At 37.5% G+C, this 24,791-nt stretch overlaps 1 protein-coding gene across 5 annotated transcripts in view; it reads right to left on the minus strand.

Moving 5' to 3' along the window:
- Nucleotides 1-12,772: 12,772 nt before the first annotated feature.
- The window catches only part of AGL (amylo-alpha-1, 6-glucosidase, 4-alpha-glucanotransferase), an 80,194-nt gene continuing 68,175 nt past the window's right edge, over nucleotides 12,773-24,791 (minus strand). For all 5 annotated transcript variants that reach the window (XM_052637035.1, XM_052637032.1, XM_052637034.1 and 2 more), the window contains 5 exons: nucleotides 23,986-24,197; nucleotides 22,581-22,678; nucleotides 20,512-20,599; nucleotides 20,279-20,412; nucleotides 12,773-13,130 (listed from right to left, as the gene is read on the minus strand). In XM_052637035.1, coding sequence (XP_052492995.1) covers nucleotides 13,013-13,130; nucleotides 20,279-20,412; nucleotides 20,512-20,599; nucleotides 22,581-22,678; nucleotides 23,986-24,197 — 650 coding nt within the window. In that variant the 3' untranslated portion in view covers nucleotides 12,773-13,012. The remainder of the gene's footprint in view (nucleotides 13,131-20,278; nucleotides 20,413-20,511; nucleotides 20,600-22,580; nucleotides 22,679-23,985; nucleotides 24,198-24,791) is intronic.

Here is a 24,791-nt window from a genome sequence, read left to right on the forward strand (position 1 = left end):
AGCATTACATTACTAGCGAGTGAGATGAGTGCAATTGCGTGGTAGTTTGAGAATTCTTTGGCATTGCCTTTCTTTGGGATTGGAATGAAAACTGACCTTTTCCAGTCCTAACACTAGACAATTTCTATAATTTGGTTTGTTTAAAGCAAAATAAATTTGCTATTGCTTTGGGCATGTTAAGATGGGGCCCTTTCTGCACCTATGAATTGCCTAGCATTTATGAGGATTGATTTTAGGGTTCACTTGTGTATTCAGTCTTGTTTTCCCTGGTGGCTCAGATGGTAAAGAATCTGCCTGCAATGCAGGAGACCCAGGTCCAGTCCCTGGCTCGGGAAGATCCCCTGGAGAAAGGCATAGCAATCCACTCCAGTTCTCTTTCCTAGAGAGTTCCACAGAGAGGCCTGGTGGGTTAGAGTCCATGGACTCGCAGAGTCAGTCAGACTACACTTTCACATTCATTCGGCCTAGGACACTGGGTTATCAGTAGTACTTTTTTTAAGTATCAATAGTTTTGACCTTTTACCTGAGGTCTCTTCCTTTCATTATCTTTTTCTATCTTTATGGTTCACACTTACATTTTCCTTTTTGTTACACGTCTCCCTTAAGGAGGTCTTCATTATTGATTCCGTCTATTTGTTTAGGTTCTGTTGGGAGAAGGCATGGCACCCCACTCCAGTACTCTTGCCTGGAAAATCCCATGGAGGAGCCTGGTAGGCTGCAGTCCATGGGGTCGCTAAGAGTCGGACAAGACTGAGCGACTTCCCTTTCACTTTTCACTTTCATGCATTGGAGAAGGAAATGGCAACTCACTCCAGTATTCTTGCCTAGAGAATCCCAGGGACGGGGGAGCCTGATAGGCTGCCGTCTATGGTGTCACACAGAGTCAGACACAACTGAAGCGACTTAGCAGAAGCAGGGAACAAATAGGGATTTTTGTCACCAGAGAAAGCCTGTGTGTTAGTGCCCCACATGAATTTGCTGTTCATCTGTTTCCTCATTTCCCTCCCTTTGCTATTGATAACCGTGCTATTTACAATGACCAGAGAAGGGTCAATTTATTTTAAGGCTTCTTGCTGTCTGGTTTCTAGTAGCAGACTTGGTACTGTTAGTGCAGCTATGGTATATAGTCTTAGAATCGGGTAGATACAGGTTTTCAGATTCTTGCTATGTATTATTCATATAATCTTGGGTAAGTTACTTCACTTTTCCTAAATTTTTTGTAATAGCGTGGTTAATGTTTGGTCTGTTTGGATTCATGGGATATAACATAATAAAGCACCTGGCCTAATTTTTCCTCTTTCGCATTTTTCAGGAGTAGAAAGGGCTTCCCAAGTGGTGCAGTGGTAAAGACTTCACCTGCTGATGCAGGAGACATGGGTTCGATCCCTGGGTCAAAATGACCCCCTGGGAAGGAAATAGCAACCCACTCCAGGGTTCTTGCCTAGAAAACTCTATGGACAGAGGAGCCTGACAGGCTACAGTGCATGGGGTCACAAAGAGTTGGACATGACAGAACGACTGAGCATGCAACCTCCTAAAGGTAAGGGGAGGGCCTACAGAGATTATCTTCCCTAACGCTGACTAGGGGAGGTTTCATTTCTGGGAAGGTGAGACTGCAATTAGTTTTGGGAATAAATTTGTTTTGGTGACACTGACGTGGGCTTAACACAAATGACTTCATTTCAGGCGTGTTGTTTCTTTTTAATAATAGAAGCACCACATCTCTGAATAGTAGGCATTGTTATCCAAAGAGGCTTTATGCAGAAGTGTTTTTCATCCTCTTATACTATCAGTAAACTGAAATGAAAAACTCTTTACTGGTTGGGAAAAAAAGAATTTAATTTTCTTGCTGTTTAAAACTTCAAACTTATCAATTGTTGAAATAATATGTATTTAATTTAGTGTTTTGGTCTTAATTCCTTTTCTTTTTTTCCCTATCTTTATTCAGATGTAATTGATATATTTAAGTTTAAGGTGAACAATATGATGATATTCTATACATACCACAATATGGGATTTCTTTTCTACAGAGGAGCCTGGAGGGCTACAATCCATGGGGTCAAGAAAGAGTCGGATGCAACTTAGTGACTAAATAGCAACAACATGTAACTGATTCACTTTGCTGTACACCTGAAACTAACATAGCATTACAAATCAACTCTGTTGCAATAAAAATAAATAAATGAATACATAAGTCTGCGTCTCTTCCAAAAAAAAAAGTCAACTCATTTCATTTAGAATTGGTTAATTCTACTCAATGGGAAGTAACCAATCCCACCAGGTTATTGGGTAGTTTGGGAATATTTGATAAGGCCATGTAAAGGGTAACAAGGCAGAGTGTATATAATTATGGTCAATATTGATCCAAAAGAAAGGCAAAGTTTCATTTATGAGAGTTTAAAATAAAGCCCCTATCTTATAGTATGATTTATATCAGGGTTAAACTTACTCTCAAGTTAAATTTATTATGAAATTTCAAGCAAACACACATGCCCTGATTTCAGCTGGCAAAGTCCCTAGTTAGCTAAAACTGTTGGTTTCCCTATCTGGAGTCAGCTGTTCAAAAGGGTGAGTTAAGAGAGGTGCGCTGAGCACACACTGCCCTCTGGTGGCGCTTGCTCGAACTCGGTCAGCTTCCAAGAGGAGCCTGGGCCCGCATCTAAGCAGGCTCTTGACAGGGTGTACTCCTGAGCTAGTTCTACTGCTGATTTCAGAGAGTCTGCAGAATGGCTCTTGGAGGACCTTCTTTTAAGAATTAAAAAAAAAGCTTAATTGTATCTAAGCTTTCAAAGATAGCTTTTTGTCCCATTCTAGAAATAATGATTCAGTTCAGTTCAGTCGCTCAGTCGTGTCCGACTCTTTGCCCACCCCATGAATCGCTGCACGCCAGGCCTCCCTGTCCATCACCAACTCCCGGAGTTCACTCAGACTCACGTGCATCGAGTCTGTGATGCCATCCAGCCATCTCATCCTGGGTCGTCCCCTTCTCCTCCTGCCCCCAATCCCTCCCAGCATCAGAGTCTTTTCCAATGAGTCAACTCTTCGCATGAGGTGGCCAAAGTACTGGAGTTTCAGCTTTAGCATCGTTCCTTCCAAAGAAATCCCAGGGCTGATCTCCTTCAGAATGGACTGGTTGGATCTCCTTGCAGTCCAAGGGACTCTCAAGAGTCTTCTCCAACACCACAGTTCAAAAGCATCAATTCTTCGGCACTCAGCCTTCTTCACAGTCCAGCTCTCACATCCATACATGACCACTGGAAAAACCATACCTTGACTAGACGGACCCTTGTTGGCAAAGTAATGTCTCTGCTTTTGAATATGCTATCTAGGTTGGTCATAACTTTTCTTCCAAGGAGTAAACATTTTTTAATTTCATGGCTGCAGTCACCATCTGCAGTGATTTGGGAGCCCAAAAAAGTAAAGTCTGACACTGTTTCCCCTGTTTCCCCATCTATTTTAATTGAAGAATTCTCATTAGAATACAAAAAGAATGACCATGTTCCCTAGAAGTCAAATACTTTAACTAAATGTTGATATTATTTTGATGTGAATTCTAATTTTCTTGAATTCCCTGACCTCCTCAAAATAGGGTCAACTTTATACCTAGGGTCAAATGGCTGGGGAGCCTGTGTTGTCACAAGCCAGCAACAGTGGCACTGAGATCAGGGATGCTCCCCAGAGGCCCCAAGGTCTTGTCTTACACCATGGAGACACAGGAAGAAGATTGCTGAGCAGAGCATCAGGATACCTGCATCTAAAAATTTATGTAACATTTAGGCTCTAAATTTTTACGTTCAATGATGTGAGAGAGAGACAGAAAAGAGAAGTGATTATAGATGAAAAGATCTGAGATATGCTGCTGCTGCTAAGTCGCTTCAGTCGTGTCCGACTCTGTGCGACTCCATAGACAGCAGCCCACCAGGCTCCCCCGTCCCTGGGATTCTCCAGGCAAGTACACTGGAGTAGGTCGCCATTTCCTTCTCCAATGCATGAAAGCGAAAAGTGAAAGTAAAGTCGCTCAGTCGTGTCTGACTCTTTGCAACCCCATGGACTGCAGCCTACCAGGCTCCTCCATCCATGGGATTTTCCAGGCAAGAGTACTGGAGTGGGGTGCCATTATCTTCTCTGTGAGATATGCTGCTGCTAAGTCACTTCAGTCGTGTCCGACTCTGTGCGACCCCATAGACAGCAGCCCACTAGGCGCCCCCGTCCCTGGGATTCTCCAGGCAAGAACACTGGAGTGGGTTGCCACTTCCTTCTCCCATGCATGAAAGTGAAAAGTGAAAGTGAAGTCGCTCAGTGGTATCCGACTCTTAGCGACCCCATGGACTGCAGCCTACAAGGCTCCTCTGTCCATAGGATTTTCCAGGCAAGAGTACTGGAGTGGGGTGCCATTGCCTTCTCCGGTGAGATATGCTAGAAGCCTATAAAATAATCAAGCACATTATAGATATCTAATTAGGATAAACACAGGTTTACTGAACAAGCTGAGTAAAAATTCTGAAAGGATCCCTGATGGCTCAGACAGTAAAGAATCGCCGCCTGCAACATAGGAGACGAAGGCTCTATCCCTGGGTTGAGAAGGAAGTGGCAACCCACTCCAGTATTCTTGCCTGGAGAATTCCATGGGGTTGCAAAGAGTTGGACATGATTGAGTGACTAACACTTCACTTTCATCCTTAGCTAACTTTTTGAAAAATGGACTACTTCACTAGCAGATAGTGAACTTTTAAAATCTGAAGTGATAAATCATAAAACCTAGTTTAATTACTACTGAAATAGTACAAGGGCTCTATAACAGGTTTTAATGGCGGGACAAGGGGGCCATTTTATTGTACTCAAACCTACAGACAGAATAGTGCACAAATTTGTAAGTGTGTAGCTTAAACTTGGCTTCTACATATAAATAGCAACTGATTAGTGGGCATTCCCTAATGGTCCAGTGGTTAGGACTCCATGCTTCCACAGGCCCGGGTTTGATGCCTGGTTGGGGAGCAGAGGTCTTGCAAGGCATGCTGTGCAGCCAAAATAAGTAAATAAATAAAATGGCAGCCATCAGGACATAGTGCCCAGAAGCCTTTCTCATGTCTTTCTTTAAGCTCTGCACATATTCACTGTCCTGACTTCCCATAGCAAAGATTATTTTTGTTCATTTGTATTTTTTATATAATTATCTAGTATTACTCTACTGCATCTGACTCAATACTACTTGTGAACTTGTGAGATTTATCTTCATAGTTGCTCTAGATGGATTGGATACTTCTCATTGTACCCCATGTGCAAACATACCAGAATTTATCTATTTTTCTGTTGATGAGCATTTGAGAAGTTTCAAGTTTGGTCTACCATAAATTATGTTTCTTTGAACATTCTTGTGTATGTATTCTGTTGAACATATGAACATGTTTCTCTTAGATATATATACCCCAAATGGAACTTGGGTATATTTAGGCTTATTGCGACGTGCATGATAAATTGCTTCCATTGTGTCTGACTCTGTGCGACCCTATGGACTGTAGCCTGCCAGGCTCCTCTGTCCATGGAATTCTCCAGGAAAGAATACTGGAGTGGGTTGCCATGCCCTCCTCCAGGGAATCTTCCTGACCCAGGGACTGAACTCGAGTCTCATATGCCTCCTGCAATGGCAGGTGGGTTCTTTACCTCTAGTGTTACCTAGGAAGCCCCTTAAGCTTATTAGGTGCTGCCAAATAGTTTTCCAAAGTAGTCAGGCCAATTTACACTCCTATAGGCAGTGTATGTACTCTTGCCTGGAAAATCCCATGGACGCAGGAGCCTGGGGGGCTGCAGTCCATGGGGTCGCTAAGAGTTGGACATGACTTGAGCGACTTCACTTTCACTCTTCACTTTCACGCACTGGAGAAGGAAAAGGCAACCCACTCCAGTGTTCTTGCCTTGAGAATCCCAGGCACGGGGGAGCCTGGGGGACTGCTGTCTACGGGGTCGCACAGAGTCGGACATGACTGAAGCGACTTAGCAGCAGCAGCAACAGCAGGCAGTGTATGAGAGTTCTAATCAATCCGTCTCCATGCCAGTACTTCGTATTTTCTCTTTTTTGTTTTAGCCATTTTTATGGGTGTAGCTAATTTGTATTTATTCTAGTTTGCTTTTCAAGGCTTTATCCTGTGTCTTATCATAATTTAACTCAATACAAATCATGTTGCTCGCATTCCACAGGCACCTCACATTCACTCTTACCTCCCTCCCTCTGCTTGGTATAGAAGCCTTTCTAAGCCTGTCTAGGCCCCACGGTTTTCCAAATCTCAATTTTTAGTGCACCTTTTCAATAAAGAACTCCTACAAGGTCAATGTGAGCTAAAAAGCTTACCTGCTTCATACATATGTATATCAGATTGCGAGGTATACATCTTAGGAGAGAGAAAAAAATTTGTTTAGCTGTGAAATCACATTTCAGTTCAGTTGTGGATATTTCTGTTACTGTGCTCTTCATTTGTCAGTCCAGAGAAAATGAAATATAGTCATTAATTTACTGAGCACACGGTGTGTTTAAGGCTGGAATATACATGGGTGAACAAGGCTCATGGAACTTTCTTCTTGTAGGGGAAACCTCAAAATCCCCACAATAATTCTCGAAAGGTTTTATGAAATAAAGGCTATACATTTAGAAACAAAAAATTAAAAATATCCAATATGTTAAGGTGCCATATTTTGGGGTAGCTTGTCCTGAACCCCATTACAATGTTCTAGGCACCGGACTCCATGCTCCACCGTTTTCAGGCAGGAATGTCAATCTAGCAGGGGACCTATTTTAATTAAACAATGACTATTCGGAGAAGGCAATGGCACCCCACTCCAGTACTCTTGCCTGGAGAATCCCAGGGACGGCGGAGCCTGGTAGGCTGCCGTCTATGGGGTCGCACAGAGTCGGACACGACTGAAGAGACTTAGCAGCAGCAGCAGCAGTGTAAAATTATAATTATTTAAATGGTGCAAAGAAATTTCACAGAGTCCCATGAGAGAGTACAGTAAGGAAATCTGGTCTATAGGATCAAGGAAGGCCCATTTAATACTGAAAAAGAATACAGAATAATAATAATAATAAAAAACTAAAGTACATACCTGTTGTATTCAATGAGGCTATGAGTTTTTGAAGCAGAGTCTGAACTTGTAACTAGCATATAAAATGAATTAGTGGTTTTCAAAGCACCTTTCTTTTTATAAATAGCACAGAACTTGGTTTCTGCTCCTTTACAGCAGTTAAAATTTTCAGATGACCAGTTAAAATATGACCAGTTAATATCTGACATTAACTTGGAAATTTTCAGTTTTTACTGAAATAGATGACATGATCTTTGACAACTGCATGATGATAAATACTTACCTGTTTGTTGGGTATTCATCAGGACCTGAAAAATAGAACCATGTAGAACAGCTTACCTCAATTTGCTTCACTTAAGTAACCCAAAGGTCACTTACCCACCTACCCTCTCACTCGTTAAAGCTCATCATTACCTTCTTTCTTAAAAGCCTTTGTGTACAAGAGAATATCTCATATTATTTCTCAGATAATCATCATTAGGAGCAACCATTTACTGGAAGATGAATCAACAATAGGTCAAGAACTATACTAACTGCTAAAAGAAAGCAAGGGTAGAAAATTGAGCCAATCAAATCATTTTTTATCACTGACTCAGTGGACATGGGTTTGGGTGAACTCCGGGAGTTGGTGATGGACAGGGAGGGCTGGCATGCTGCGGTTCATGGGGTCGCAGAGTCGGACACGACTGAGCGACTGAACTGAACTGAACTGAGAGCAGGAATAAGGAAGTAGAAGTTAACAATAAAACGTATGCAAGGATTAGGGTCTGGGCTTTTGCCTGTGAATGGCATCAGCCCCCTGATCCCCACTTTGTTTCTGAGTCTTCCTCTTCTTTATTCTACTGTGGCACCGCTCCCTCAGGTGGGTTCGTTGTTGGGCTGGTCCCGACACTAACATATGAGTTATTCTATCAGTGCAAACTGTTGCAGACACATTTTGACCAGGGCATCAAATGTATCACCTAACTAGAATAAGGGGGTATATCTGAAAGTGAAAGTTGCTCAGTTGTATCTGACTCATTGTGACCCCATGGACTATAGAGTCCATGGAATTCTCCAGGCCAGAATACTGGAGTGGGTAGCCTTTTCCTTCTCCAGGGGATCTTCCCAACCCAGGGATTGAACCCAGGTCTCCCACATTGCAGGCAGATTCTTTATCAGCTGAGCCACAAGGGAAGCCCTGATATTATCCTGACTATGTGGTTTAGTCCCTAAGTAGTATCTGACTCTTGCGACCCCATGGACTGTAGCCTGTCAGGCTCCTCTGTCCATGAGATTCTCCAGGCTCAAGAATACTGGAGTGGGTTGCCATTTCCTTCTCCAGGGTATCTTCCCAACCCAGGAATCGAACCTGGGTCTCCTCACTGCATGCAGACTCTTTACCAACTGAGCTATGAGGAAGCCCCCTGACTAGGATAATAAGAGAATATATCTAGATCCAAGCAGAACAAGATCTAATGATTTCCGTAATCATGTGGACAACTGGTAACAGCTATATCTTGACCTATGGATAGATGGTGGCAAGCATGAAAGTGAGCACACAAAACTTCGGTTTTGAGGATCTTTGAAAAAAGATTTAGAGTAGGAAGATTAAGAGTGAGTTCTGACTTAGGGCAGGATGCTTTAGTAATATTCTTATATATAAGATGGGTAAAATCCTTCTAATATAAAATTGCTATTATACGGTAGAAGCTCATGAATGTTTAATCTGAGTTTTTCCATTCTAATTGGCAACAACAAAAATTGGGAGGAATTTCAGCAATCTAAAAAACTGAATAAATGCAGACACTCTATTTCTTAGAAGATTAAATACTGTAAATGTCAGTTCCTATCAAATTAACTTACAGTATGGTTATAAATTTAGTAAAAATGGTAAGAGAAAACTTTTTGGACATGGAAAAAAACAAACAGGTAAGTATATAAGACAAGATTCTAAAAAAAAGAACAGGGGATTAGTGACAAAGATGGTGAGAAAAAGCTCTAATAAATATTAAAACAAAAATTACATTAGTTAAATGAGGGAACACAGAAAACTTCAATCGATATCCCAGAAAGTACATCCTATTATAAAGTAAAACATTCAATAATTTTAAAAAGAATCACTACAAATGAAATCCAATTCATGAGCTTGGATCTAACAATTTAGAGAAAAAAAAAAACCTATAGTTTCACCTCAGACTGTATGCTGCTGTAAATATATAAATATAAAACCAGAATATAACACAGAAATAAAAGTTTATTATTGAGTTGATTAAAAGTTCAGTTAAATTTTGAAGAGACAGAAGAGTTAACAAAGAAAAAACACTAAAATATCTAATTAAATAAAAATGAAAGTTTCTGTAAGTTAAACAAAAAAACCTCTAACCTGTCGACTAAAAAACATGTACAACTTGAGAGCTGTGAGTTAAGTTTTATTTGGGGCAAAATGAGGACTGCAGCCCGGGAGGCAGCATCTCAGATAGCTCTGAGAGACTGCTCTAAAGCGGCAGTCAGGGAAAGACAATATATAAGGTTTTGGAGAAGGGGGAGTTCAATACCATGAAGCATTCAATTTAGAAAAGGTTTTTTGTTAGTCATGAGGGTCTGATGTCACCATGAAGGGATTTAGTGCTTCTCTAGATATGAGGAGATGCAAGGATTGAGATCTTAAAATCTGTCCTAAAAACATCCAACTATCTAAAGACCTGTCCTACCAGATTCCCTGGAGCACAGAGTGCCTCACTCCACCCTGAACTCCCTCAGGGGTTGTTGAAGGTCAACAGCTATAGCAGCATGGGGTTCAATCTCTGTAGAGGCAGATGGCAAAGGCCTTGTCATCGGCAATGCTCTTGGTAAGTGCCAATTTGTAGCTGACAAACCCAACAGCAGATATGCTAAGAAATATATATATTTGGAAAAAAACTGCCCAAATGACAAAGTATCAGTATTATTTAATAGCGCAAGTCTTATACAAATGGAAAAACAACCCTTGAACTGAGCAACTTAAACATGAGTTTATTATTTTGGTGCATTGAATATTTCTATAAATAAGTTTGGCAAGTTTGACCAATTCACTCATACTCATGAAAGGTAAAAATTCACAGTAGCACAAAAGATTCCAGGAAATACCTGGAGTATGTATAGCTGCTAACATACTCAACATAGGTCAATTTATACATCAAGAGCTAACTTTGCTCCTAATTTCAACATGGCTAATTCAATAAATTACCAAATAGCCTAAAACTCTTCCTGTCTTTGTTTCCATACATACTGCAAAAAGATAAAACACCCAAAATAAGCAAGTCCTGAATAAATGGTAGTAGTAAGCACCAACAAATTAGTTAACTGCTAAATAATGGAATAAATGCAAAATACAGTCCTTTAGAAAAGATTTTTATTTTCTTGGCACAGACATAAAAATAACATTTGCCTACTAGACAGAGCAGGTGAAGACATATCAGAAATGCATTACATAACGTTCATAGACAGGATGACAGCGTCATGTTTCCTCAGTTATCTGTGAAACATATTAAATTATCACAGCATACTGGTTAAACTGACAAACTTCTCAGGTAAAAGAGTAAGACTGATCTGAATTAATTAAGAATCAGGGCACAGAACCATTCTCAATATGTGATATAATGGTACCTCATTCAACATCACACAGGAATGAAGTATTCTATTTAAATGTTTTTTAGTCAAACAACATTTATCCCTCTAAAGTCTAAAGCTATTAATATTATTTTAACAATCGTTGATAAAATAATGTGTAACATGCTTCTTAAGCTTTAAAATAGGCCATGCACATTATAATAATGTTCTTTCATTAATATTCCTAATAAAAATATGAATTGATTAATTTTCTAGTGTAATATGATATCCTAAAAATGTACTGGTGAGGTGGATATTTGCCCTACCATAGATAACCCAATATGGCTATGTTTTTAAAATTGTCAGCTCGTTATTATTTATTTATGAGGATTAATTTACTCATTTACTTATTTATTTATCACATTTAACAATCAGCCAGCCATTGCTTCTTGCCTTTTTTTAAAACAGATTTAATGTTGGTCTGTACTTTTCTTACCACTTTTAATATAGAAGTTTAATTACAACAGAACTATGTGAATCTTTGATAACTAATGGTTCTCCCTCTCAAGGAAGGTCATTTTTCTAACCGCACAGGTTAGAGAAGGTCAGACACTGAACAATGAAGAAGGAAGGAAAACTTGGAAATCAATGCATCGTTATGTAGAAGTCAATCTGCTTTAGGTTGGGAAACCAGAAAACCGAGCTAGTTAACACTAAAGTAGGGTTGAGCATGGGTATTCGGGATCTGAAACATTTTTATATTTTTACTACCCAGAAGTTTTAGCTTACTTGTTTTTCAGTATTTTCACTCCTTCTTCATAGTTAAGGGAGTTGGGCATATGACTTCTAGTTGAGAAAAGTGTTATTGTACTACTATTTTAACTATAAATGTTATAACTGAATAATGAAATGGATTTTTGCAACTACTTTCTTTCACCTGAAAGTATAATGATCTAATTGTGCCTTCTTGAGACAAAAGAGATAATTTAAAAAAAATCATCTAGAAAATAAGTATTATTAAAAATGTCAAATCATACAAATGTTAAAAGTCTTTTTCCTTTTACAACTTCTCCAGATTTAAGCTATCTTAAAATCACATGGAAAACTATTCAAGTGACTTTATTGGATTCAAGATAACTGCTGAATTCATCTCTCTCTTTTAAGCTTGTTCTCCATGCTAAACTTGTCAACAGTTTTCAGTTAACAGGAAACCAATATAATACACTTTTATATACAAACTAAAAATAGTTATTTTTAGAAAATTAATATAGTACCTTTTTCTTTAAAATTCTCATAAATATGTCTGAAGGTTTGCATTATGAAAATGTAAACCATCTCAAAGTAGGAAAGTGGAACTCCAGACTAATTTTATAAAATTTTTCTTAGAAAATAAATTTCTAATACTTTGTGATTTTTTCATATAACCTATGCATCATTAGCACAATTAAATATATGTTAAATATACTGTTGAAATTCATTGTATTAAAAACATATTACACTATCAGTGAAAAAAATAAAAGCACATTATAAACATCTGTGCTTCACTTACAAACATATATTGTAGGTGGACATTTCCATGATTCCATATTCATTTAGTACCTTCTGAATGCAATCTGGAAGGTGCTAGATATACTATTGGAGAAGGCAATGGCAACCTACTCCAGTACTCTTGCCTGGAAAATCCCATGGACAGAGGAGCCTGGTAGGCTGAGGTCCATGGGGTTGCGAAGAGTCAGACACGACTGAGCGACTTCATTTTCACTTTTAACTTTCATGCATTGGAGAAGGAACTGGCAACCCACTCCAGTGTTCTTAACTGGAGAATCCCGGGGACGGGGAGCCTGGTGGGCTGCCGTCTATGGGGTCATACAGAGTCGGACACGACTGAAGCAACTTAGCAGCAGCAAATATACTATTAGTAAAAGATTGAGAAGATTAATTAACCACAGCTTATTTAGTATATATTGTTACTGAAGAAAATATATACCACCATTTAAAGATACTTTTCCATTTCTTTCATTATTACATTCTCATATTTCATTTCACTTATGTACAAAAAGAATATTACATGATTTTTCTTTTTCAAGCTCTAGCTTTCAAATTTATTTATTCTAGACATCTGAGGAATACTTCTTGAATTCAAAAGACAAACATTCCATTGGTAGTGATAATTTTTTTTCTTACTCAAATCAAAAACTACATTAGCAAAACCAATGCTTTATAGTCTTACCTATTAGGGCATCAATATTATATGAATGAGATTTAAAAAGTGACTCTAGCATGTGCATATAAAACATTTACATTACCTTATAACTGCATTCAACAATACAACTGATTGCATACTTAAGAAATATGCATGAGTCAACTATAAGTCATAGAGTGTTTCAAGAACAGCAGCAATTGACCAGGCTTGTGTTTCACAGCTGAAAGGACAGTATTGGCCATTCTCGTTGGTCAGCTCTGGAAGTCCTTTCCAAGGGGATCTTAAAGAAAGAAGAGCCATTTTATGAGATATAATCAAACATATATCTTGTTGGATTAATAAAATAGGCAATACAGTTGGTGATTTTGCCTTATCTTTTAGAAAACAATCATATGTACCCATTTACTACAAAATAAAACAGGCTATACTAAAGATTATGCGTAAAGAATTTAGACTGAAATTATTCTTTGACATTCAATCTTTAGGATTTAAGACTTTCAATTACAAAGGAGTCCCTTTAAGCACCGAAAACAGGAAACTACCATTACAAGTAATGTAAGTATAGAGATGAACATCCTCTCAGGCCTAATTTTATTTCTTTTAGAGTAAGTTTATGAGGCTCAAATTGTAATTATATGAATGTATCATGTTTGATCCTGACAAAATTATAAAACAAATATGAAATGATGAAGAAGGAAAAAATGATTAGGCAATGATGATTAGGGAAAAAATGCCAATTAAAAACAATCCAAATTTCTATACAAATTTCTCATTTTCTTGAATAATAGTACAGTTGATATTTATTGTATATTTACTATGTTCTAATACTAGTGCTTTATGTACATTATCTCAGTTAATACTCACGGCAACCCTGTGACGTAGGTATCACTACTATTCTTCTAGAATAGAAACACATAGAACTTCAAGGAGAAGTAGGCAAATCCATAATTGTAAAATAAAATGTCACCTTTCTAGGTAACTCACAGAACAAGCAGACAGAAAATCTGTAAGTATTTTGTACAACACTAGCCTGCAAAGCAGGAGACTGGAGTTTGATCATTGGGTCAGGAAGATCCCCTGGAGAAGGAAATGGCAACCCACTCCAGTATTCCCGCCTGGAAAATTCCATGGACAGAGGAGCCCTGAAGGCTATAGTCCATGGGATCACAGAGTCAGACACAGCTGAGTGACTAATGCTCATCAACCTAGGTGACATTTTACGAACACCCCATTCAATGTCGTGGCTTCCCTTGGAGCTCAGTTGGTAAAGACTGCCTGCAACACAGGAGACCTGGGTTCAATCTGTGGGTTGGGAAGATCCCCTGGAGAAGGAAATGGCAATCCGCTACAGTATTCTTGCCTGGAGAATCCCATGGACAGAGGAGCCTGGCAGGGCTACAGTTCATGGGGTTGCAAGAGTCGGACATGACTTAGTGACTAAACCACGCCACCATCTAATGATAACAGAAGGCACACTTTTTTACTTGCAGTTTAGTAACCTAGTTAGAACATATTTTGAATTATAAAATAAGTATCAATAAGTTTAGAAAGATTAGTCATATAAAATACATTTTTTGACCACAACAGGATTAACTTTGAAATCAGTTATAGAAACATCTTTGGAAAATTCCTAAATATCTGAAAACTAAGTAACACCTTTATAAATAACCTATGAGTCAAAGAAGAAGCTAAAGGGAAAAACAGAAAGTATTTTCAACTGAATTGAAAAAACAGCACATCAAATTTTGGGGTATTGTTAATTTAGTACATAGAAGGAAATTTAGCACTAAGTACCTAAACTAGAAAAGAAGAAAAGTCTTTAAATCAATGACCTAAACTTACACCTTGAAAAAAACAGAAAAAGACAAATAAACCTAAAGTAAGTAGAAGAGAATAATAAAAATTAGCATAGAAATCAATGAAATAAAAACTGAATAATATGAAAAAAATATTGACGAACTCAAAAGCTGGTTAAGAAGACCAATAAAATTGATAAGCTTCTAGTCAGGCAGATCAGGAAAAAAAGGAAAATACAACTTATCAACATCAAAAATGAGAATACTGACATTATTACAGATTCTATAGGAAATTTAAAAAGTAATAATGTACTTTAGCTGAAGTGACAAGTATTTTTGATCTATCTTTTCATTTAATCTTGACAATAAGTAATGAGATATTATTATTCCCATTTTATAGATGAAGAAATTTATTTCAGAGACACTAAGTGACTTGCTGAAAGTCACACATGAAAATTAGCAGCAAGGACAGAATTTGAATCCAAAGCTCATAGTTAAAGCTAATGGTAATAAAATAGCTATAGGAAACAGTAAGAAATAAAAATGGAAAGGCAGCTGGAGAAAAAATTGTGGAAACTAAGGAATTTGGATTTCAATCTGTAACCAGTGGGGAACTGCTAAAGATTTTTAAACATAAGATTAAAATTGTGAGAGGTACATGTCAACAAGATTGAGCTTGTTTGGAGTGATATGACAAAACAGAGAGAGAAGAGTGGGAGTATGGAGGCTAATTGCCTAGTCCAGAGAAAAGATTATGAGTTACAGACTAGGCACTGGCCAAAGAAAGGAAGATGGTGGGTTATTAAAAGGAAGAGAGCTAGAATCAAGTCTTGACAACTATCTGGATGTTCTGGAGAGGTAATGAAGTAAAGTTAAAAAGTACCTGGGGTGTCTGAGCTTGCAGACCACGAATAATGGTAATACTGTAACAAAGATGGGAAGCATAGGGAAAAAAAAAACTGTGAGAGAAAATGAGTGATGGCCGAAGGACATCCAAGATAAGAAGTTTATTAAGTAGTTGAAAAGTAGAGGAGAAGTTTATGAAAGTTCAAAATTATCTGAAGAGTGAAGATGTGAGACTAGGTGAAATAACAGAAGACAAGGTAGACAGGAAAGATCAAGGATAGATTGTTTTGGAGAATGAATGTGTTTTTAGGTTCCAGAAAGCAAAGCCAGAAAAACAGCAAATAGAGCCAATCGTGTAGTGGTGAAGGGCACAGTCCGTGAAACCACATTGCCTGGAGTTTAGTAAGAGTTCTACCAAATTACTTGCCATTTAACTGTGTATAAATTACTTAACTTTCTAAGCTTACATTATAAAATGGAGATAGTAGCTCATATCTGAATTAGTATCTTGTCCATGCTACATGTACTAATAATTTAATCCTCAAAACAACACCAGCACATACCTTAAATAGATGAGGAAACAGAGGCTTAGAGAAGTTAAATAACTTGCCCACAGCCACGCAGCTACTAAGGGAAGATGTGATGATTGGAAAACAATAATAGTGGCTATCTTATATAGCTTTTTGGATGAAATGAGTAATGTTATATGAATGCATTTGGAACAATGTCTGAAGATACTAAGTACTCAAATATTATTTGCTATTATTATAATTGTTACTGTTACTAGGTTAACAAGGGAAATTTAATGCTATGGCTAGCATAGGTTTTTCATGAAAAGAGGAAAGCAGCGATATAGCCAGTCAAAGAAGAGACCTGAGAGGAAGTCATAGGATCTGGGAACCAGAAAGGATCTTCTTGAGTGGCTTCACCAGACTGGTGAGAGCAAAACAAAAGCCAGCTTGCATGTGGTGACGACTGAGCTGGTGTCAGAAAGCAAACAAACAAACAATAAAACTAACTGTATAGAAAATGCGGATCCTGAAAAGAAAATAGAATGATAATACAAAGCTTGAGGTAGGAACAGTATGAAGGGACTTTATTTTAGGGTAGGCTGTCAGGTATCTTCATAGCTTAGGAAGGAAGAATCAAGTGGAATACCAAGTAAGGATAATCATTTGACAAGGATGTGGAACAGATAGGAAGGATGGGATTATAGGCAAAAGTAGAAAAATCAACTCTTCAGTGCAACATATTCTTACTCTTCATGGAAAAAAGGGAAGAAAGAAAAGTAATGCAAATATTGAAAAATATTGTGGTGCAATAAAGGTCAGAACATAAGAATGTGTACATTACAAAGACTTCAGACTTAATCTCTAGATGAGGTAGAAGTGTGACAGGACTAAGGTTTCTGTGACTGCTGCTGCTGCTGCTGCTGCTAAGTCACTTCAGTCGTGTCCAACTCTGTGAGACCCCATAGACGGCAGCCCACCAGGCTCCCCCGTCCCTGGGATTCTCCAGGCAAGAACACTGGAGTGGGTTGCCATTTCCTTCTCCAATGCATGAAAGTGAAAAGTCAAAGTGAAGTTGCTCAGTCGTGTCTGACTCTTCGTGACCCCATGGACCTCAGCCTACCAGGTTCCTCCGTCCATGGAATTTTCCAGGCAAGAGTACTGGAATGGGTTGCCATTGCCTTCTCCATTTCTATGACTGTATTTAAGCTAATGAAAATAGCTTTGAAAAAAATTTTTTGACAACATTCATGGTGATAGATGGAAGCCCCATGTGTTCCTGTAGGAGATAAAATCTATGTTGCTCATGCATATTATAAATATGATATACGTACATCATATAAGGTGTACACATATCTAGGTTTAATCTAGAATTTGTAAAATTAAGATAGATTTTGACAGAGTTATATCATCTTAAAAAGGCAGGTAACTCCAATACAATTTATCTGCTAACAGTTCAGACAATGGAGAAGGCAATGGCACCCTACTCCAGTGTTCTTGCCTGGAAAATCCCATGGATGGAGGAGCCTGGAAGGCTACAGTCCATGGGGTCACTGAGGGTCGGACAGGACTGAGCGACTTCACTTTCAGTTTTCACTTTCATGCATTGGAGAAGGAAATGGCAACCCACTCCAGTGTTCTTGCCTGGAGAATCCCAGGGACAGGGGAGCCTGGTGGACTGCCGTCTATGGGGTCGCACAGAGTTGGACACGACTGAAGCGACTTTGCAGCAGCAGCAGCAGTTCAGACAAAGGACATGACAAATGGGTTTGAAACACTCAAAACACCAACACTGATATTTTAATTATAATACTATAAAACCATTTATTAAAATATTTATCAATATATGTTTAAATAGGTGAACTCCAAAGGCCAGGCCTGAGACTTTAGTTTCTGTATATATTCTATGCTAACCATATCAAAAAATATTAGATAAATTTTAAAAATCAAAGGCTTTTCTCCCTCATACAAATCATGCTCTATCAAGTGTTTAAACAACAATCTAAAATAATTAAAATAAGGTGAAAATTACATAGAACTTGTGTTAAACAGTAAAGCTTTCAAATTTCATTGTGATACACAGAATATACAGAAATGAATTCTATGGAAATACCATTTACTTAATAGCTAATAAACTGACTAAACACTAAGTTCAGTTCAGTTGCTCAGTCGTGTCTCACTCTTTGCAACCCCATGGACTGCAGCTAGCCAGGCCTCCCTGTCTATCACCAACTCCTAGAGTTTACTCAAACACATGTCCATTGAGTCAATGATGCCATCCAACCATCTCATCCTCTGTCATCCCCTTCTCCTCCCTCCGTCAATCTTTCCCAGCATCAGGGTCTTTTCCAGTGACTCAGTTCTTCGCATCAGGTGGCCAAAGTATTGGAGTTTCAGCTTCAACATCAGTCCTTCAAATGAATATTCAGGACTGGTTTCCTTTAGGATGGACTGGTTGGATCTCTTTGCAGTGCAAGGGACTCCCAAGTCTTCTCTAAAACCACAGTTCAAAAGCATCAATTCTTTGGGGCTCAGCTTTCTTTATAGTCCAACTCTCACATCCACACATGACTACAGGAAAAACAACAGCCTTGACTAGAAGGACCTTTGTTGGCAAAGTAATGTCTGCTTTTTAATATGCTGTCTAGGTTGGATATAACTTTCCTTCCAAGGAGCAAGCGTCTTTTAATTTCATGGCTGCAATCACCATCTGCAGTGATTTTGGAGCCCCCCAAAATAAAGTCTGACACTGTTTCCACTGTTTCGCCATCTATTTCCCATGAAGTGATGGGACTACATGCCATGATCTTCGTTTTCTGAATCTTGAGCTTTAAGGCAACTTTTTCACTCTCCTCTTTCACTTTCATCAAGAGGCTCTTTAGGTCTTCTTCACTTCCTGCCATAAGGGTGGTGTCATTTGCATATCTGAAGTTATTGATATTTCTCCCGGCAATCTTGATTCCAGCTTGTGCTTTATCCAGTCCAGTGTTTCTCATGATGTACTCTGCATGCAAGTTAAATAAGCAGGGTGACAATATACAGCCTTGATGGACTCCTTTCATGATTTGGAACCAGTCTGCTGTTCCATGTCCAGTTCTAACTGTTGCTTCCTGACCTGCATACAGATTTTTCAAGAGGCAGGTCAGGTGGTCTGGTATTCCCACCTCTTTAAGAATTTTCCATAGTTTGTTGTGATCCACACAGTCAAAGGCTTTGGCATAGTCATTAAAGCAGAAGTAGATGTTTTTCTGGAATTCTCTTGCTTTTTCGATTATCCAACAGATGTTGGCAATTTGATCCCTGGTTCCTCTGCCTTTTCTAAAACCAGCTTGAACATCTGGAATTTCATGGTTCGTGTCCTGTTGAAGCCTGGCTTGGAGAATTTTGAGAATTACTTTACTAGCGTGTGAGATGAATGCAATTGTGTGGTAGTTTGAGCATTCTTTGGCATTGCCTTTCTTTGGGATTGGAATGAAAACTGACCTTTTCCAGTCCTGAAGCCACTGCTGAGTTTTCCAAATTTGCTGACATATTGAGTGCAGCACTTTCACAGCATCATCTTTCAGGATTTGAAAGAGCTCAACTGGAATTGCATCACCTTCACTAGCTTTGTTTTTAGTGATGCTTTCTAAGGCCCACTTGACTTCACATTTCAGGATGTCTGGGCTCTAGGTGATTGATCATACAATTGTGATTATCTGGGTTTGAAGATCTTTTTTGTACAGTTCTTCTGTGTATCCTTGCCACCTCTTCTTAATATCTTCTGCTTCTGTTAGGTCCATACCATTTCTGTCCTTTATTGTGTGTATCTTTTCATGAAATGTTCCTTTGGTATCTCTGATTTTCTTGAAAAGATCTCCTCTATTTCTTTGTATTGATCACTGAGGAAGGCTTTCTTACCTCTCCTTGCTATTCTTTAGAACTCTGCATTCAAATGGGTATATCTTTCCTTTTCTCCTTTGCTTTTCGCTTCTCTTTTTTTCACAGCTATTTGTAAGGCCTCCTCAAACAGCCATTTTGCTTTTTTGCATTTCTTTTTCTTGGGGATGGTCTTGATCCCTTTCTCCTGTACAATGTCATGAACCTCTGTCCATAGTTCTTTAGGCACTCTGTCTATCAGAGCTAATCCCTTGAATCTATTTGTCACTTCCACTGTATAATCGTAAGGGATTTGAATTAGGTCATACCTGAATGGTCTAGTCGTTTTCCTTACTTTCTTCAATTTAAGTCTAAACACTATATACTAGTTTCAGAAATTACATGCTCCGATGACTTACCTCTCAAGATGAACATAATGTCGAGAAAGAACATTTTTAACCAAGAATATAGTTTTTGCAGTAGTCTCTGGACCCATCAATCTGGAAAAGTACAATTTTGCACGAAGAAAATACCCAACAGGCCACAGCCACTCCTGAAAAATTTAAAAGTGAAGAGAAAAGAGCTGTGAATATCTAAAATTCTTTGAAAAATAACAAATTGAAAACTCAAAGAAATAAAAAGAAATTCTTACAGGTCCTTGGTGATAATTGAAACCTTTAGCAAGATTATAGTTGTCATTGTCTAAGGCATTGTCATAAGTCCCACAGTAAACCATATCACTGCAAAATGATTGAAATTTAGGTTAAAAAAAATCAGACATTATATAAAAAGCATTAGAAAAATTTCCTAATGGAAAAGGTAAGAAATAATAAAATTATTTTATCTTCCAGTCTATAGACTAAAGCTCATCATCCACCTAACCCTAAATTAGTATACACTGAGTTCAGAATGTGTTAGGGGATGATTAACAAATGCTTAATACCTAATACAAAAAATATAAAATATTCAGATATCTTGCTTCCAAAGAGACACTAAATATTGGTTAAAGTTAATTATTTCACTTGTGCTTAGCCACTTAGTTGTAGTCGACTCTTTGGGATCCCATGGACTGTAGCCTGCCAGGCTCCTCTGTCTATGGAATTCTCCAGGCAAGAATACTGGAATGGGTAACCATTCCCTTCTCCAGCGTTATCTTCTCGACCCAGGGATTAAACTTGGGTTTCCTGCATTGCAGGCAGATTCCTTACTGTCTGAGCCACAAGGGAAGCCCCTAATATACTTATAACAATTAAAATATACACACAATAATTTGAATTAGTAAATATTAATGATAAAGTTTTACTAATTATTATATATTAGAAAGGCTGTTTTTTAAACTTCTCCATTAAGTTATTTTAAAATTAAGTAAAATTGGTAGATTGCCAGATTATAAATAGCAACTGAATATAATTACACATTTTTACAAACTAAACAAAGTTACAAACACTGCAATATTTAATACAAGATAGTTATCTATACTCTCTTTAATTAAATTATTGCTTTTTTCCTTTTAGTAAGATAGATAGACCTTATCACATGTTTTTTCTGTGGGTTTTAGTTCTGACCAGTGGTTCTTACAACCTCAGAAAACATTGAGAATACTTTAGAATGCAGATAAGTTCACACATATAAAATTTTGCATCTCAAGAGAGAAATGAGTGAACAATACGTTAGGAAAAATCTACAAAGGTAAGGCTACAACAAAATGGGGATCTCTCACATATGAAACAGAAAGCAAATGATGATGGGAATCAAATTTTAAAGTAAAACAGTAGAAGAAAAATAGAAACATCATTATGAACTCAAGAAAAAATAAAAATTGGAAGAGAAAAGAAATGCAAAATGAGATAAACATTTAATCATAAAAACAAAATTATTTATTGGCTTAAATAAAAACAGTGATAATGTTTAAAGAAAATGGAAAGGGTTCAGGGCGAGATAACGACACAGTTAAATCTGTCATCAAAAGAAGTGATATGATCTGTCATCACAAGAAGTAAGCAAATAACATCTAATATTTAAAGGAATCAAGAAATAGCTACAAACACATACTATTTAGAATTATAGGAGGAACTACTAGGAGTAACAACTTCTAAAATAAATATTGTCTCTGAGGAAACCATACATCTATACTTCTGGTGTTTATAATAATCATATATGACTTTTATGATCAGAAAAAAATAGGCATTAGAAAATATTCATATGACATCTTAGTTTTATAAAGTTAAAATTCTTTTATTGATTATTGAATTTAGGACAAGCCTACTTTGAACACTGATGATTATTGAAGATGTTGTTGCTGTTTAGTTGTTAAGTTGTTTCTGACTCTTTGCGACCCCATGGACTGTAGCCCCCTAGGCTCCTCTGTCCATGGCATTCTCCAACCAAGAATACTGGAGTGGGTTGGTGTCTCCAGGGGATCTTCCTAAACCAGGGATCGGGGCTCACATCTCCTGCACTGGCAGGTGGGTTGTTTACCACTAAGCTAGTAGGGGAGCCCCTTAATGAAGATATAGAAGGTATTTTTAAAAATTCAGTTTGAATGCAACTTTAATTGATAAGCAAAAAAAATTATGTGATGAAATAAAATATCAACACCATTCTTAACACCCATATTTCGACTTACTCTGAATTCACAGTTTTCATGCCAATACTAATATAATTTAATATAAATATACATTAAATATAATATGAACTACATTCTTAATACTTATAACTTACTCTGGATCCAAAGTTTTCATGCCAAGAGGACCAAGCAATTTTTTTTCTGCAATCTCCAAGGCCTTCCATGCTTTTTGGGTAGTAAAGAGCTCAGGGGCCTAATAAATGTTAAAAACAAATATACAAACTTTTTGAGATCACAGAAGAATTAGTGTCTACCCACATTAGAAAAAAAAAAAACTATAAACTTGGAAAATAATGAAAACTTTAAAAATACAGTGCTGGTCCAGAAGATCAAGTGTAGATGTCTAATCAGAACTAATTCTATCAGGATGACTTGGAAGCACTGATCTTGGCCTTAGAGGCTAGGAAAGCTGTTTGGGGTGATTGTTTCCTTGTGTCACTTTAAGAAAGTTTACTAGTTCCAAAAGGAAGTTGCCATAGAGCCAATGAAGGCAGAACATAAGATTTACATTATCTTCCTTTAAGTTCACCTGGAACTCATTTTTCGCTTTTAGTGTCATAATGAAACACAGAAGGATATGCACTGGAATAGCATGAGCACATTTACTTGTGATATAGAGGAGAGAAAGATGACTAAGTGATTAAAAATCCACATTAAATTTAAATGTTAAATAAAATCAATGTACACTGAACCAAAGCTACCTTTATGTACTTTTGTATTTTTATTCTACTATAATTAATAATACAATATTTAATACTCTTTTTGACAAGGTGGCACCATCTGGACACAGATGTTGAACACATACCTTCTTTGTTTCACTGTACTTTATTTTTAGACTAAAGTATAGATAAAAAAGGAGAGTCGAGCATTCTTGAGTAGACAGAACTAATTAGAACAATACAGCAACAGCAAAAAGCAGAATGCGAATTGAAGCTACTCATATTAGTTCATTAATCCAGATGTTTCCAACTAGTGAGCTGAGGCATGGCACAGGTGTGCTGAGAAACAGACGCCCTCAGCTTTCCCCACAGCTGGGTGGGGTCTGGGGCTCAATGAAGTGGGTGGATCGGGCAGCAACCTAATCCATTTCACCCAGTGTGCTGTACAAATTTTGTACACATTTTCCTTTTTTAAAAATCATCATTTCCTATATGTTATGACGTAAAAACATTGAGAAGAACTTCATTAGTCATAACCCATTATTTTCTATTTTTTGACATCAAATGTGATAGTTAAGGGTGTTATGCTTTATTCATCAGAAAAGACCATATGGTCTATGACCATAGCACTCTGAATGTGCCCGATCTCCTCTGATCTTGGAAGCTAAGTAGGGTTGGGCCTGGTCAGTACTTGGATGTGAGGAAAGACCATATAAAACTAGCTAGTAAATAGCTCACTTTTTAACAATTCAACGAATTTGAGAACAAATGAGAATAAAGAACTAAATAAACCCTATCATAACATTTTTGAAATTTGAAAAGAACAAAGGAAATTACTCACCACAACCATTGCTATGGTAAAATTTGGCCTGAGCTGGTAGTCACACCAAGGGCTTGACGCTCCATAGCTATCTTTGTATATGCCCCGCTTGTGCACCAGATTAGGATGCTTTTCATTGACATCTGAAGGGTCTTCTGACACATAAAATAACTTTTCAAAGTTCTCTTGTATTTTTCTGTTCCATTCATCATATGAGACTCTCACAGACTTTCCTGAAACATTAAAAAGACCTGGTAGTGTTAAGCATTCAGAGAAACTCATACATTTAGTTAAAGCTGAAGAATAATATTTAGTCAATAAATTATACACTTTTTTGGAAAAGTGTTAGGGTCTTTTGAAGGACGCTAGCCAGAAATTAAAAATTATCTTTCACTGTTATTACTGAAAAAGGATTAGACTCCAACAAATGATCCCAGATCATTTGTCTTTGTTGGGATCACTCTTACTATTGATAAAATTACCTTTATTGAGCACTTGAAAGGAGGCTAGTCTGAACTGAGACATGCTAGAAGTGTAAAATATATACTGTATTTCTAAGACACAGTATGCCTCAAAAGAATGTAAAACAGTTGTGAATAATTTCATAGTGATTACATGTTGAAATAATATGTGGTATATACGGAGCTAATGAAAATATAATCATTAATTAATTTCACCTGTTTCTTTTAACTTTCTAAAATGTAGATACGAGAAAATTTTAAATTATGTATGTGGCTTAAATTATATTTCTATTGGACACCACTGTTCCAGAAAAAAGGAGATGTTAAGATTTCATAATTGTTAACAAAAACTTGACCTGATCATAG

The sequence above is a fragment of the Budorcas taxicolor genome, chromosome 3, assembly GCF_023091745.1.
Source record: "Budorcas taxicolor isolate Tak-1 chromosome 3, Takin1.1, whole genome shotgun sequence".
NCBI classification, from domain to species: domain Eukaryota; kingdom Metazoa; phylum Chordata; class Mammalia; order Artiodactyla; family Bovidae; genus Budorcas; species Budorcas taxicolor.